The sequence below is a fragment of the Octopus sinensis genome, linkage group LG16, assembly GCF_006345805.1.
Source record: "Octopus sinensis linkage group LG16, ASM634580v1, whole genome shotgun sequence".
Classification (NCBI taxonomy): domain Eukaryota; kingdom Metazoa; phylum Mollusca; class Cephalopoda; order Octopoda; family Octopodidae; genus Octopus; species Octopus sinensis.
Genome location: NC_043012.1, coordinates 42247533 through 42265032, shown reverse-complemented (window position 1 = coordinate 42265032; position 17500 = coordinate 42247533). Strand labels below are relative to the sequence as shown.

Genomic DNA, 17500 nt, shown 5'->3' with positions numbered 1-17500 from the left:
TTGCTGTTGCACAAACAGGTCTCTCTATATTTTTTATTTTGATCCTCTCTGCCCAAAAATGGAATTAAATTCATTTTGTGTTTGTTCATCCAGAATTTGGTGGGTGGGGGTTAGAGATTTTTAATACTACATGGACTAGAAAATGCTGAATTAATTCAATTAATTATAACAACCTTACTTTATAATAAATAGCCTTGGGTCTAATTCAAAGAAATTATCATCATCATCATTATCATTATTATTAGCAGCAGCAGTTCGTCTTTATCTTTCTCTTGCACACTGGGGTCGATGTAATCAACTAGACCCCTCCCCTTAAAATTTTAGGATAAAAGAAGTACCGGTCAAGTACTGGGGAAGCATATAATTGACTTCCTTCTCTCCCTCAATGACTGCTGGCCCCTTTGCCAAAATTTGAAAGAATTGTTATCCAGACAAAATGCCTAGCAGCATTTAATCATGTTCTGAGTTCAAATCCCAACTTTGCCTTTTGTTTTTTGGGTTCCAATGAAAAAAGGAACAGCTGGACCCAATGTAATTCACTTAATCCCCTGAACTTGTGCCAAAATTTGAAACCATTATCATTATTATTATCATTATTATTATTATTATTATTATTATTATTATTATTGTAATCATCATCATCATCAAGGTGACAAGCTGGCAGAATTGTGAGCTCATCAGGGGCATTTTGTCCATCTTTATTTTCTCATTTCAAATTCCGTTGAAGTTGATTTTACCTTTCATCCATTTTGCGGGGATCAATAAAATATGTACCAGTTGAGCAGTGGGATCGATGTAATCAACTTACCCCACTCTCCTGAATTTGCTGGCCTTGTGCCAAAATGTAAGAAATAGAACAACAAAAGAATTATATTCTGCAGTCAAAAGATGCATTTGTTTAATTCCAGGCAAAATCAAAATCCTCATTTTCCCTATTATGACTTCAGAGCAAAATATATGCAGCTTTTTTAAATCTGTTTTTCGTTTTTTTTTACTTTCATTTTTAATCCTTTCCTTCAAACACTCATATGTTGAAATCAACATGATTTCTCATCATCATCACCATCATCATCATCATTATTATTATTATTATTAAAGAAGGCAGCAAGTTGGCAGAATTGTTAAGACACCAGACAAAATGCTTTGTAGCATTTCATCTTCTGAGTTCAAATTCTGCTGACACTGAATTTGCCTTTCATCCTGTCTAGGACGATGTAGTCAGCCTCCTCTATCAAAAATTTCAGATCTTGTGCCTGAAGCAGGAGCTGGCAGAATCGTTTGCATGCCAGGCAAAATGCTTAGCAGCATTTCGTTCGCCTTTCGTTCTGAGGTCGACTTTGCCTTTCATCCTTTTGGGGTCGATAAATTAACTACGGGTGAAACACTGGGGTCAATGTAATCGACTAGTCTCTGCCCCAAAAATTTCAGGCCTTGTGCCTATAGTAGAAAGGATTATTATTATCGGCTTAGTGGCATTTCTTCAGGCTCTTTACCTTCACCGTGGTCGACTTTGCCTTCCATCCTTTCGGGGTCAATAAGATAAGTACCAGTTGAACACTTGGGTCAATGTAATTGATTTAACACCCTCCCTTATAATAGTCTTCTGCCAAATTTTGAAACAGTTCAGTTTTGGCAGCCTATTCGAGCCGGTTCTTCTAAGGGAGATAACTCGGATGATTTATCTCCCTTGGTTATCATCTCCCGTTGCTATGTGACAGTGGAGGAGACATATTTGTATTAGCATTCCGTTTGCGAATCTACAAGTTGACATTTTGTATTCAGCTGTTGTGCAAGGATATCATCTTTCCACGGAGCCCTTTTTTCAATATTCTGGTAATTCTACTACTACTTGGGGTTTCATTAAGTCAATCATTTTATCAACAGCAAAAGGATCATCATCATCATCATCATTTGGCGTCCGCTTTCCATGCTAGCATGGGTTAGACGGTTCAACTGGGGTCTGTGGAGCCAGGAGGCTGCATCAGACCCAGTCTGATCTGGCAGTGTTTCTGCGGCTGGATGCCCTTCCTAACGCCAACCACTCTGTGAGTGTAGTGGATGCTTTTTACATGCCACCCGCACAGGTGCCAGACGGAGCTGGCAAACGGCCACGAACGGATGGTGCTTTTACGTGCCACCGGCACTAGGCCAGGCGAGGCTGGCAACGGACACGAACGAATGGTGCTTTTATGTGCCACTGGCACGGAGCCCAGTCGGGGCGGCGCTTGCAGCAGCTACGATCGGATGGTTCGCTTAACCACAGCTGCAATTTCCATTGATGTTGATAGACTTTGATTTTGGTTCTGCTTTCTAATATCTGATTTGATTTGGTTTGATTTTGATTTGATTTGATTTTCACTTATCTCAACGGGTCTTCACTGCATATTTTCAGAGTTTATTGCTCCTGAGCATTTGCCACGGATAAAAACTATTTTCCTAGTTAGTCTTCCTTTGACATTACTACACCTCTTATGTGTCCATAGCTTACACTTGGTGCACCTTATAGATTTTCTACCTACGCCTTTTTTACAGATGGAGCAGGGCCATCTACCTGAAGGCGTTTGTGATTGGTCTACCTTCCTACTTATTAGGACTTTTGTTTTGGCTAGGTTGATTCTAAGCCTTGCTTCCACACCTGAAACTTCTCCTCCAGTTCTGATAGAGACTCAGCAATTAGAGCAAGGTCATCAGCATAGAGGAGCTCCCAGGGGCATCCTGTCTTGAATTCCTCCGTTATTGCCTGGAGGACTATGATAAATAGGAGGGGACTGAGGACTGAACCTTGGTGAACCCCAACCTCTACCCGGAATTCTTCACTGTACTCGTTGCCAACCCTCACTTTACTAGCAGCGTCTCTGTACATGGCTTGCACAGCTCTCACTAACCATTCATCTATCCCTAGTTTCCTCATTGACCACCAGATAAGGAATCGGGGGACCCTGTCGAAGGCTTTCTCCATATCAACAAAAGCCAGGTACAGGGGCTTGTCTTTGGCTTGGTATTTCTCCTGCAGCTATCTTACCAGGAATATAGCATCAGTAGTACTTTTCCCTGGCACGAACCTAAACTGCATCTCATCTAAGCTAACTCTCTCTCTAATTAGTTGGGCTATAACCCTCTCCGTGACCTTCATTACCTGATCCAGCAGCTTGATACCCCTGCAGTTATTTGTATCTAGAGCGTCACCTTTACCTTTGTAGCAGTTGACTATTATGCTGCTACACCAGTCATTGGGTATGACTCCTTCGTGTATCACCTGGTTAACTATACGGGTGACTAGGCCATAGCCAACACTACCAGATATTTTGAGCATCTCTGCAGTAATTCCTGATGGGCCAGGGGCTTTCCCTGTTTTCATGCTTGTAATTGCCTTAACTACTAAGGAACTGTCAACTCGGATTGCTGATCCCTCTGTTGGGTTGACATTCGGCAGTTTCCTCATTCAGCAACCTTTCATAGTGGCGTCTCCAAACCTCTCTCTTTGCATCCTCATTTAGCGCAAGTGAGCCATCATCCTTGCGAACATATTTCTCTCCTACCACGTCACGATTTTCTCTCACACACTGTCTTGCAATACGAAATACCTCAAGTCTTTCATCCTCACGGTGCAGAACATTGGCAAATTTTTTCTTATCTGCTTCCCCTCTGGCTAAATACACCTGCCTCCTAGCTTCCCTTCTGGCAGTCTGATGCACTTCCCTGCTACCACCGTTCTTCCAGTCCTTCCAAGCCTGTTTCTTTTGTCTAATAGCCCTAGGATGATAAATAAAATTGAGCGCAGCAGGATTTGAACTCAGAACATAAAGAACCAGAAGAAATGCCATTTTGCACTTTGTTCAACACGAGAAAACAATTCTGTTTGCTCACTGCCATAATAATAATAATAATTCTTTCTAATTTTGATACTAAACCAACAATTTAATGGGTATGTGTGTGTGTGTGAGGGGTGGGGGGTGAATTGATTTCATTAACCCTATTGCTTGAGTGGCCCTTTATTTAATCCCAAAAATGAAAGGGAAAATTGTCTTTGATGGGATTTGAAATCAGAATGTAAAGAGCCACAATAAATGCTACTAAGCATTCTTTCCCAGCAAACTAATGATTCTGCTTGTTAACCACCTTTTAATTGTTAATAATAAGTTCTTTGTAATTTGAGCACAGAGCCAGCAGTTTTGAGGGAAGTGTAAAGTTATTGACCCCAACTTCTCAACTTGTGCTCATTTTATTGACCCCCCAAAAGGATGGAAGGTATAGTTGACATTAATAGCTTTTCAACTCCATATATAAAGAGCTGGAAGAAATGTTAAGCATTTTGTCCAGTGTGTTGGCTAATTACCTTCGTAATAATAATAATAATAACTGTCTAATTTAAGAAGTTTTGAAAGGAAGGGATTAATCTGACTGGTACTTTATTTTATCAGTGAAAGTCTACGATGACCTGGGGAAATAACTTTTTACTTTGTAAAAGGCTACATATTTATGTGTAGGTTGTGTGTGTGTGGGGGGGCTTACTTGATTCCAGTTCATCAGAATTGGTCATGTTGTACTATGAGACAGTGAGGGTGGTGATGGGGGTCAATGTGGTGGGAATGACTGCCCCCTGCATCCCTTGCCTTCAAGATATTGAGGAGCTAGGATTTAGAAACCTCTTCTCATCTTGCAGGTTATGGAATTCTAATTTTTAGAACATGATAGCCATGCATGGATTGAAATATGAAATGATTAAGAAGCATTTTTGAAAGGTCACTAGTGTTTTTTTTAACTGAATCTAAGGGTATAAAGAAACAGGCTCAGCATAGTGTCTCAGAAGTAAATCTAGTAGACTTTAGATGGGGTTGTGTTTAGGGGACAAATTGTAGTCATAAGTGTCTGTGCAACTTGGGCAGAATAAACACCACATGGTATTTCTGATAGGTGTGCCAATTTTTTATTGGCAGTTTTCTCACTAATGTCTATGAGCTTAGCTGTGTGGTTAAGAAACTCACTACTATGACCAGCCCTGGGCTGACCAATGACTTGTGAGTGAATTTGGTAGACGGAAACTGTATGGAAGTCTGTCATATATATGTATGTGTGTGTGTTTGTCTCCCACTACTGCTTGACCACGGGTGTTGGTTTGTTTATATCCCCATAACTAAATGCTTCAATAAAAGGGAGATGTTAACTCTTCTCCCAAGAATAAAGGTGAGAAAGATGTGCAGTGATATATATAACTGGAAAATCTTGGAAGGACTTATATCAAACTTTGGCATTGTAAGTTACACAAACAGCAGAAAGGGGTGCCATTGCATAGTGCTAATGATCCCAACATTGCTATCAAGATACAGGACCAAATACTGCAACAGCTTGGGTTTCAAGGTCCCACAACTCTTCAGCATCCTGCCAAAACGCCTGAGAGTTCTGCATGCACAGTATCCAGTAGATAGCCTAACCTGCAACTGCCCAAATTCTACCTACTGAGGGGATCCTACTCTGAAGGGCCGTCATCTATATAGCCTTTCTCACACCATCTGGTGGCATTACAAGACATTACACAGGCATGAAGCCAGTGACTTCAAGGGAAGGTATACACAGCATATGTATTGTTTCAGGTGCAGGGATAGGGAATGTTGTCCCATTTTATCTGGAGACTTTGTAACCACCTGAATGATTTACTCAACATCAAATGGAGTATCATTGACTTACTCTCCTGAAACTCGCAACTGCTCACTCTGCAAGATATTACATATACTCCACCAACCTACAATGTCCATCAACTGCAAGAGGTATGCCCTGTTAATGAACTTCAAATCACTGGGATCTTACAGTCCAGACATGACACCTAAGCTTGCCTGCTCCATTCTCAAGAGCATGGCACTTAACCCTTGCTGGCCATATAGACTGCAGCCCCATCCATACTGACAGTTCAATCTTGCAACACCAAACCAAACTTAATTACTCCCACAGAAAGGCTGTTAGTCCTCTATGAACCCACAAAAATACCACTTTCTGCCATGCCTTGCAGCAAACACTATGAACTGATGTCACAAAATAAGCAATGCAACAAGGGGGTAGGAGGAGGCAGGTGAAAGAAAAGAAAGAAGTTTATAAATGATAAGGAAAGAAAGTGAGAGAAGTATATAAATGACAACAAGGAATGAAAGGGAAGATATAGTGTTGGTTTAATATATAGTGGGAGTGAGGGTAAATAAAAAGGAGAATTTATGAAGGTTAGGGGGAAAAGGTGGGGAGGGGTGAGGTTGATTGTAGTTTGAGAATAGATTTATTGACCAATGTTTGCAGGTAAAAATTAGACTGCTGCATTCATTAAGACAATTTGTGGATTGCAAAATGGCTAAGACCTCAGCTATGTAGAGATCACACTTGTTATTATAGCTGCTGTATGGCTTGGCGTTGGTGACTGTGGACCACTTGAGAGTGTAAGGAGTTGAATCAATCTTGTTTATTGATAAGTTGAGATAACGATGTACTGTTGGATTTTGTTTGGGACTTGAAACTGGAGTAATGGTTGCTCACTCTATCTTTGAAGGTGGTGGTGCTGCATGAGCTGATATTTATGTAGTTACATCTGGCAGCTGATACTGTACACTTGTAAACAATGTTTTTTGTGAGACAGTGGTTATATAAGGGACAGGATGTTGGGCACCTGAAGCTGCATAGGTTTGTAGGGGGTGTTCCGGATGAACTTGTGAGGGGATTGTTATTTAGAGAGAAACTGGTGTTAGGTTAGTATTTACTAGGAAGTTGAGGGTGGTGGTGTGAGGTTGTATAATATGATAATTATTATGCCCAGTAGTATTGTCTGTGTCATTCTTTATTTTTACAATAGGTATAGTTGGTAAATTTACGGATCGGATGTTAGTAGTGGAATTATAGTTGGGGTTATGAGGTTTAGTGTTGTTAAGGTGATTTGGGTTTATATGTGTGAAGCTGGGGGGTTATGTTGAATTAAGTTATTAGGGTGGGGGTTAACTGGTTGTGTATTTCTGAGTTTCTTGTTAAAGATATTGGGTAACTCTGGCAATGTTGGTGGTGGTGGAGTTTTATAGATTGGTGGGGTTAAATATTTTTTAAGAGGGCTAGATGTAGGGAAAGATTTTTCAAGTAGGTAAAGAAAAGTTTAAGTACTTGAGTCTGAACATTAAGTGCAAGGAGGCGGGTGGAATCAGATAACGTCCCGAGTTCTTGTTTATTTATTCTGAGGTGGGTGGTTAACTGGGTGAGGATTGGTTATTAGAACTGCACACTGGTATCTGTTTCAGTGAGTTGTGATATATATAGAGGTTAGGTTGTCTGTTATTCTGAAATTTGGATGGGTATTGGAGTGGTGGGATAGGGGAGATTTCACATTTATTATATGGGTGTTGGGGGCGAAACTGGTTTCAGTTCTGGGTTTAGTGGAGAGAGGAATATTCCACATGGAGATGTATTCAATTGAGTTTTTATAGTTGGCATGTTGTAGTATTTTGCATATTGATTGAATAAATCCTTATTAGCAGATAGTGAGGAAATCTGGTGGGAAACACTTTCCACAATAGATTTTAGGATGGAGGTGTGGTGGCTGGAGGAGAAACTCATGTAGTTGAGGTTTCTCCAGGTTTGTGGTATGGGTAGAAGGTTTGGTTTTGTAAGTTTAGTGTTACGTCCAAGAAATTAGCAGTCTTAATGTTGTTACAGAAGGAGATGCTAAGGCCAACGTTTTTCCAAAATAATTCTTAATCTTTTTCTAGTCTGTTTGATTTTTCGGTTGCTAGAATTTTGGATTGTGAATAGAGCATTTCTCTGTGTAGATCAAAATCCGTAACTTGGGCGGAGTCACTGACTCCCTTAGGGATGTCAAAAAAGTTGGGTGTATCCATGCAGGCCCAGGATTTCCCATCAAGCAGTAAGATATTTTGGTGGGTTGCTAATATTATATCAATACCATCGTGAGATAGGTTGGAATGTTTTTTGTGAAAATTAAGGCCTTATTTAAATTAATAAGGGATATGCTAGAGTAGTATTAATCAATGTCGACGTGTATAAATTTTCATGTGTGCTTTGGGCATAGAAAATTGAACCACTGGGTAGCTTCAGTGGTTTTGGTCCAGAGTTTTAATGTTGGTGTGGCAGAGAGTTGGGGTATTACCCAATCGAGTATAACTTTGCTGATCTTACCTATATTGGCGCTGGAGAGGCAAATGAAGTGAACTGAGGGGCTCACTGCGAAGTTTTCTTTGTGATCCTTTAAGTTTATATGGGGTAGGCAAGGTGTAGCTGGTTCAGTCCTATCTTCAAGTCCAAGTTTAAGAACGAGATCTCTATATTTGTTGTTGATTTCTTTTAGAGCCAAATCAGGTACAATTCTGTAGTCCTTGTGTAGTTGCTTGAGTATTAAATCTAAGTATTTGTCCAGGGAAACATTGTATAAATTGCCTGTCTTATCAGCGAGGATGAGAATTCCAGGGTATTTCTGAAGTTTTTTTAATAATCTTATTAGTGAGGGTTGGTTGCTTTTCTTTTGGGTTTAAATTTTATGTTTTTGACCATATTGGTAATGTCCTGTTTGAAATTGTTGAGCTGTCAGTTCGGAGGTGGGTTTTTATACATTTTTATATATGTATATATATATATATATATATGTTCAGGATTCAAGTGAATCAGGTACTTAAATGGTTAAAAAGAAGCAAATTGCATATACAATGAAATCAGAGGAACAAATACCGACAAATTGAATGACAGACAAATAATTATTCCAGTTGTGTATACAATTAACTGTACCCGACTGAGTATAATATGAGTATTAAGGCTGTATTTAGGATACAGCTTCAAAACTCATATATAAATATATATATGTATATATAAATTTGTTTTTCTCTTTTTGTTTTTTGTCGGTTGTCTTAATTTATTAACCACAATTTATTTTTGCAGCAGTTTTCTGTCCACTGTATGCCCCTGCTCTCCGAGCAAGGTCAGTTCTGGACTGAACATTCTCTCCACAAGCTCCTCCAAGTAGTGAGAGAGAGACAAACAGACACACACTCACGGCATTGGTATATCATTCTTTATCTTGCTCTACAGCTGGATATATGGTTTGCTCTTCCTAGAAATATCTTTGTCCAACACTAAAACTGCCTCAACAACCATCACCACCCTCAACTACATCTATGATGAGCTGAGAGTGGATTGCCTTTGACCCTAGGCCTGTTTGATCAGGACTTGCTTAGATCTAAACATAATGAGTCAGCGAGGGAGCTTTTAGATGGTCTTTCAACAGGCGAGAAACAACGACCAGTTGTAATGAAAAATGAAATGCCACAAACAATTTAGTCACAGATGGGATGGTTATGGTTGGAATGCCTCTGATCATTGGTTTATTTGAATAGGGCAGCCCTAGTGCACTAAGCAACAACAGATATATAATAGCAGAGCAGCCAGACATTGCTGCACATCTTGCACCATAAATCATTGCAAGCCAGTGTGTGACATCATCAAAGAGACAAACAGAGACACGAAATAGCAGACATTCAATTGGGCCCCTGCTTGATGTCCTACATGCTGATGGAGAGCAGATGAAGGAGCACACAACATGAGTAACAACATTGAAATACTTGCGATATGACTGGTTTGCACCAGAGCTATTATGACCTTGTGATACTTTAGTGAAACCTTAAACATCACTCTTGTAAACTAGTAAATTTCTAGGAAGAGGAACCATACAGTTTGTGTGTGTGTGTGTGTATACATATATATATGTATATATATATATATTTGTATATGATATCACCTCTGTTTCCTGAAGCCTATTTTTGTTGCTGTTTCTGTGAATACATCCTGATGTTTTTGTTGCCTAATGTTCTTATGTCACCCATTACCTCTGTTCTCTTACACCCCCCAACCCCAGGTTTTTTTCCCTAGTTTCATCTTTATTCCCACTTTTCAATATTTATGTCTGCTCTTTCACTCAAATTTTCAGCTTTTCGTTTTCTTTCTTCGTGTCTGAGTTCCTGCTACAGCTTTTTTTTTCTTTTTCTTTCTTTTGTCTTTCTTCAAATGTTAATATATGCTCCATCTTTATTTTTTCTTTTAACACTTCTTTGATTAATATTTACATGTGTGTGTGTGTGTGAGCTTGCAATAACGATGTATCTGTGTAGTACACAGACTATTTTGTTGGGGATGAGTGGGTAATTATCGGACCACTTGATTAATATGTTCAAACACACATGCATGTTTGTAGATGCACACACACACGCTCATACATGCACATTTATACATACATATATATATATTATCATCACCATCATCATTTTACATCCACTTTCCTTTCTGGCCGGCATTGGGTTGGTCATCATGATTCCAGCCAGTCCTTTCTTACTGAGAACTACTCCTGCTCTAAACTGCTTCTTGTGTGTCATTCTGGCTTTGTTTCTATGACTGGATGCCCTTCCTCTTGTTAAGCCCTGCCCTTGTGTCAGTAAATTCAGTGTCTGATGGTAAGAGAAGCATTCCAGTGGGACGCCTGTAGTCAGTTCGTACGAATAGACGCGATAGTGTTGAGAGGAGGAGAAGGAGGAGGGGAGGAGGAGGAGAAAAAGAAGAGGAAGAAGAAGAAGAAGAAGCAGCAGCAGCACTACATCTGTGAGGCAATGTTTTGGATTATGTTGGCAATAAATTGATATTTCGATGTTCTTGACTCATCCAGCTCATGTTAGCATGAATGATGGATATTAAATGATGATGATGATGATGTCCCTATCCAAAATGACAGGGTTTATTTCTGTCTCAGTAATTCTTAACCTCTTTGCTTCTAAGCAAAGAGATTCAAGAAGAAAATGGAGGAAAGGTAGAACTATCTTAGCTCCATTTTCTTCTTGAATTTTAATTTTTTTTGTTCTTTTTTTTTATGTTAGCCAGTCATGGCTGTGTGGTTAAGATCATTTGGTAACCATGTGGTTTTGGGTTCAGTTCCACTATATGACACCTTGAGCAAGTGACTCCTACTAGATCCCTGGGCCAACCAAAGCCTTGTGGGTGTATTTAGTAGACCAAAACTGAAAGAATTCCAAAGTGTGTGTTTGTGTGTGTGTGGTGGAGGTGTTTGTCTTTGTCTCCTCCCCCTCCCCACACGACTTGACAACCAGCGTTGTTTTGTTCGTATCTGCATAACTTAGCAGTTTGGCAAAAGAGACCAATAGAATAGGTACCAGACTTAAAAAATAAGTAGTCGGTCACTTTCTTTGACTAGAGACTTGAAGGCAGTTTCATAGCCCAACCCTCAGACTCCACTGAAACATGAAAGAAACACCTCACTTCCAGTTTCTCACTTTTTTGTTATTGTTTTGCAGTGTTGCTTCCCCCACCTCCCCCTCCTCCCCCTCCCATCAAGCATTGATTATCACTTGTGTTAATGTTGGTTGTTTTCTTTGTATTCAGTTTAGTTTTAATTTTTGTCTTGCTTGTAATCCACAAACAAATCACTATATACATATACATATATATATACATAGAGAGAGAGAGACTGATGTGCATTGATCTCTGGCAGAATATAATTAAATTGTTGAACCTATCTGAAATTCTCCTAAACATTTTTTTTTTTATACATTTGCATCTCAGGGTTTTTTATCTGAGCAATTCTGACTACTGCCTATACAATAAACAAAGAAACTTTACTATATATTTATATATATTTATAATATACATATATATACATATATATACACACACACACACACACACATATATATATATATATATATATACTAGCAGTATCGCCCGGCGTTGCTTGGGTTTGTAAGGGAAATAACTATATAAGCATTTTTAGAGATGTAAAGTATAATAGCCATCTCAATATGGCTAACCACAAAGGGGGGGTGTTACTGTAGCTTTTTACGTTCTGAGATTTAATAATAAATTTTTAGAGAGTTACTTCCCTTATATATGCCAAAAATGCATTAAAAATGGGAAAAATTGATGGTAAATTTTTTTTAAAATCGTAGACTCATCATAAACACGCGCTAATACCCAGAAGGGCTCGATATGAATCATGATTATAAGATACTGCACCGCAAAATGTGGGAGTAGTTAGGAATCTAAATCGTAGGAGACAGACAACACACAACCTCACTTTTATATATAAAGATATATATATATATTGTATAAAGGATTATGGGTAAGGCCAGAGCAATGCGAAGTAAAAGCAAGGCAAATCACAAGAAAACCAATAAATGAATTAATATAGACTTGCCTTCAACATTTTGGGGTTATGACTCCATCCTCAAGAAATTAATGAATGTTTCAGGTGTGTGTGAAAGAAGGCTTCTTTCAGTTTCCATCTACCAAACCAACTGATGCAGTTTTCGTTAGCCTGTGTCTGTAGCAGAAGACATTTGCCCAATATGTAACTGAACTTGAAACCACATGCTTGAGTAATGAACCTCTTAACCACACAGCCATGACGATGCACGCATGCACGCACGCACACACACACACACACACACACGCACACACACACATACACACAGTGTATGGTATAAATTTGAGGATTTCTTGTTTGCTATGTCTCTTTTATTCAAGAACAGCTTGATGCATTGTTGAATGGTTATTGGTGTTGGAGAGCATAAAGATTAAAGTTGCAATTGAGAAAGTGTCAGCTGACATGAAGGACTGGAATCCATTTGAAAATTGGAAAAGAGTCACCAATATCAAAATGGATATCAAAACGCTGGCTTCATGACGGCTGCTCAATGTTCTGTGAATACTGTAAAAGCGATAAGATGTAACATGGACAGCTGCAATGGATATTATAGAGATGTAGCCAGCAGGAAGGACCACAACAGGCATTCTGACTGCATCTGTATGCTGGAATTCTTTCCCACATCTTTGAAAAGGGCCTTAGACTCATTTCAAATGGCTATGTGAAGCTGCTGAAGACTATGGTCAGTCCCTAGCTAGAGAGGGTTGCTGCTGGGAGGTGTGTGTGTGACAGCAGGATTTGGTTCCTTGCTTTACCTCTGGAAAGAGTCCAAAGTGGTTGTCAGAGAAATTCTACAACTTCTCCAGCCCCAATTTCTGGCCTCTAAGTTGTTCCAGTTGTAATCCCACAGATTACTGTATGTTGGGTGTACAGTTGAGAAAGAGACCAACCACTTTGCCTGCAACACTAAGGCCAAGCTAGTGGCCAAGATCAAAGTAGTGTTCAAAGAAGTGTTCACAGAAACACAATGAAGAATGCTTGTGCTAAGTTCCAGAGCCATCCTGAGGCCATGGTGAAAACTGAGGGTGGCTGCTTTGTCATCACCTTCATGAGACTATATTAGATACCTACACATGTAATTTTTACCATTCACTCTTGCAATTTTTACAAAAGGAAAAAAAAAAACACAATAACACTTCCAAAAATAGAAGTATTTAAAAAAATCAAAACATATCAAAACTGGATTATAGCTGGAATATAAGTTTACTCAAAGTAGGTGTCCTCCTCACCTGCCATGACACCCTCGAAACAGTTCTGGAACCTGGTACATATATTCCTCTCTGTGTCCTTTGAAGATCTTTGAACACCTGCTCAGCTTTGCTATTGTAGGCAGGGTGGATGGTGTTGTTTGCAACTGTACCCTGCAAATAAATTATGGGATTACAATCAGGGAAATTAGGAGGCCAGAAATTGGGACTAGCGAAGTATCAGAAATTTTTCAACAGCCACTTCTGACTCATTCCTGAGCCAAATCCTGCAGGAAAATATATAGTCTTCCAGGAACTTTATATAGCCATCGGAATTGAAACTAAATTTCTGTTCAATAATGTCAGGCAGCATGACATCAATCTCACTGGAGACACAAAGACCATCACAATTTGGCTTTCATGATGTCCATGTCATGTCTTGTAGCCCTTACCGTCTTCACAGGGCATTGAACAGCAGTCATTTTGATACTCAGTGCAAATGTTCAGGATACAGGGAACTCTTTTCCAGTATAGCCTCCAGTCCTTCATCTTAGCTTTTTCTCAACCACAACTGTAATCTTTACACTCTCCAATACTGTTCACCAATATAACAAGCTGTACCTGAAAAATGGAGACAAAAATCAACTTTTGCCTCAACACCCTCTACATACATGTGTGTGTGTGTGTGTGTGTGTGTGTGTGTGTATGTGTGTGTGTCTATTACATGTTGTCAATCTCTCCTTCTTTTTCTTCTTCCTTGGCACAGTCACTGCTGTGTTTCTGTACTTCCTAATAACAAAAAGAGAAACTAGCAGCTAAAACAAAGGTGTTGTGATTTGTTTTTTTTAAATATAATATTTGTGTTATGTGTGTGTGTGTGTGTGTGCGTGTTGCTCTATGTATTACACACATGATTATGATGATGATGATGATGATGCTGCTGAATTTAGCACTGTGTGTCCAGAGTGAACATAAATTATCACGGCTTCATTTCTGAACTGACTACATTCGATTACACCTTATATACCTTCATATATTATAATTGATATATATATATATATACAAAATAAGAAAATGGAGAAATATATCTAAATCATTCATCAACTATCAGATAATACCGAATCATATACTTTATTAAAACACTACACAAGAGCATTAAGATTAGACATTAATACAGTACAATAATTACAATCAATATAATGAGATATAACTAAATAAATATAACAAGATATAAAAATACATATACATTATAACTGACAGCTGTTTCAGCCATGCAGATAAGTATGTCTCATTTAACCTATATTAGCCATATATTGCAGGTATAAATGAGACTTTAACAAAAATATCTTACGGCCTCTTCGGAGATTCCAATGTATAAAACAAGTTACACATATACCTATATAAGTATGAGTACATACCCAAAAATCATTTACATATAAATATGAGTGCATATATACTCATATCCTTATATATATACACATATACATATAAATATATATATATTATATATATATTATATATTATATTTTAACTCTTATATTCATATATTTTATATGTGTGTATTACATGTGTGTATATGTAATACTTAAGTATGTGTGAATGAGTGTGTGTGTGTGTGTGTGTGTGTATATATATATACATATAATACAAATGTTTATTTTTAATAACTGTGCATATAAATGAAGATGTTTCCAGAATATTTACAGCTTCAGCTACCTCAACATATTGAACACTCATTGACATTACTTTTATATGTTTTGATGACATGGCCCTGTATAGATATTGCAACATTTCATTTAATATAACCACACATATACATAACTATATCAACATATAAATTTATGGCAATTTTGATGATGTTGCTTGCTTTTGCTTCTTGTTCTTCATCGAGTCCAATTTAAACCCTCCTCTCTTTCATTAGTCAGCCCTTTAACGACTGCCTGTCCCAATTCTTAAAGTGCAGCTTTATTTGCAAGCTTGACTTGTGCACAACTTGACGATGTCTGAAGTGTAACTCTGCATGCATGTTGCTTTCTTGCTTCTTCAGATGGTGCCGAGTGCTTTTCTCCTCTATATCTTCTATTACCCTTTCATCACCGAAATGAACAGCAGGTAGCAATGTCAACCCACTTTTTCCAAGCATTGATAGTGTTCTTCCTTGAAGCAGTCTTCAGCTGGTTTTTGAACAACTTTTTTAGTCCACCAGCCTCACCAGGCTGAGCGAGACATCTGAAATAGGAACAGGAGGACATGTCTGAACCATTTCAGTTGATGTCACAAATCTTCACCAATGCTGTTTGGTCCTTTAGCAAAGACAGCACAAATGTGTTTGTATACTTAGGATGTTTGCTTCCTGACCATAGGACTTCAGATTCAGTCTCACTGTGTGCCTTCTTGGATAAGTGTCTTCTATTATGGCTTCAGGCTGACCAAAGCTTTGTGAGTGGATTTGGGGGATGGAAACTGAATGAAGCCCATCACGTGTATGTGTGCATGCACATGTGTGAGTATGTGTCTCTTTGTCTTGACATCACATACCTGCTGTAAATGATTGCTGTTCATTTTTTAATGTCCTGCCATCATGCCAGGCCATGAGGAAATATCACCTTGCTGGCCAACAAGTGAGGGTTGGTGACAGGAATGACCTCTGACCTTAGAAAATTCACTTAAATAAACTCTGTTCAACCATGCAAAAAAGTGGAAAAGTGTACATGAAATGATGATGACTTGAGCAATGGCTTAGAACAATTGCCAGAATTACAGAATGCCATTACTGCATTCTAAATATCATGCATATGATGCATGTCTCTGTGCATCTGGATATATCTTGAGCTTTTGCAACCCACCCTTCATTTTTCAAGGTATGGAGGCTTGACTAAACCCCACTCCTCACTCTGAAGTGCTCCTCATGAGGAGTTGTCCAGAATTGATTTGTAGGTCTTGTGCATGTCATTCAGGAACCTGCTGATTGTACTGGAGTTCCAAGGATCTTGAATATGTTGGTTTCTGCCAGTTCCTAATGAATGCCACTGAAGCTTTTATGACAGTGTGCGTTTGATGTAAGTCCTTGCGAATATCTGGATTGTCAAGCTTGCAGTAATTGTAACTCTTGGTGTTTGGTGTTGTTGAATACCAAGAGAAGAGCATTTGCAATTTGACCTTTGGTGGTATGTCGAGATGGTCTGTCCAACACTTAGCTCACATCATAGCATGAGCAAGAAGTAAGCCAGAAGATTTCTACTTCAAGAAAATGTTAATGGTAAGGTTGTGTTCTACACACACACACACACAATATTTTGATGTCATTGATGTTAGTTTTCTCAACACCCTGAATTCTGATAACTTGATTCCTCGAATTAAACAAATCATCCAAAAGACTGCTGGGATTCCATTCTGTCAGAAACTAACTTAAAGCAGTTTGTTTGTTTTTCTAGTGTGTATGTCAATGAGTTGGCTGTGTTACACTGGTTTATAATAGATTTGTATTTCAATATAACCTTACATTTAATCCAGCTTCCCAAACATCTTATATCTCAGTAGAAAATATTTAATGGTTGGCCCCTAGGAGCTATGCATGTGTTTTACAATGTCCTTCATCACCATTGGTGAAACTCTAGACCACAGTATGTCAACTGTATGTTTTATATTTGGTCTTTAAGATGGCCTCTGGTTCAGGGGTGGGGTGGATTTTTTTTTTTTGAGGTTCAAATTCTGGCCTGTACACTGATACAAACAACTGTATATGCATTCACACACACACACACACACACACCACACACATATATATATATATATATATATATATATATATATATATATATATATGCTTTTGCTTAAGCATAGCACTACCAATAAGCAGTTGTTAGGGCTCAATGTACCTTGACTTCAGAGTAAACAATCAGGTGAATACAGTGCAATATTAATGATAGCAGAAACAGCTGTAAGTTAATGAAACACAGTACTTGACTCTTGCTCTTTTGTCTTTCACTCATCCATATGTGTGTCTGTATGCACTTGTTGTATTTTCTCCGTTATATGCATTTTGCTCTTTGTAGCTTTAAATATGATTTTTAAAAAC

General features: G+C 38.5%; 1 protein-coding gene across 7 annotated transcripts in view; it reads left to right on the top strand.

Moving 5' to 3' along the window:
- The window catches only part of LOC115220364 (BLOC-1-related complex subunit 8), an 85725-nt gene that overhangs the window by 67366 nt on the left and 859 nt on the right, over nt 1-17500 (top strand). For 2 of the 7 annotated variants that reach the window (XM_036510075.1, XM_029790478.2), the window contains one exon: nt 8911-9032. The exons of the other annotated variants lie outside the window; for them this stretch is intronic. In XM_036510075.1, the coding sequence (XP_036365968.1) occupies nt 8911-8995 (85 nt within the window). In that variant the 3' untranslated portion in view covers nt 8996-9032. The remainder of the gene's footprint in view (nt 1-8910; nt 9033-17500) is intronic. 7 annotated transcript variants of the gene reach the window in all.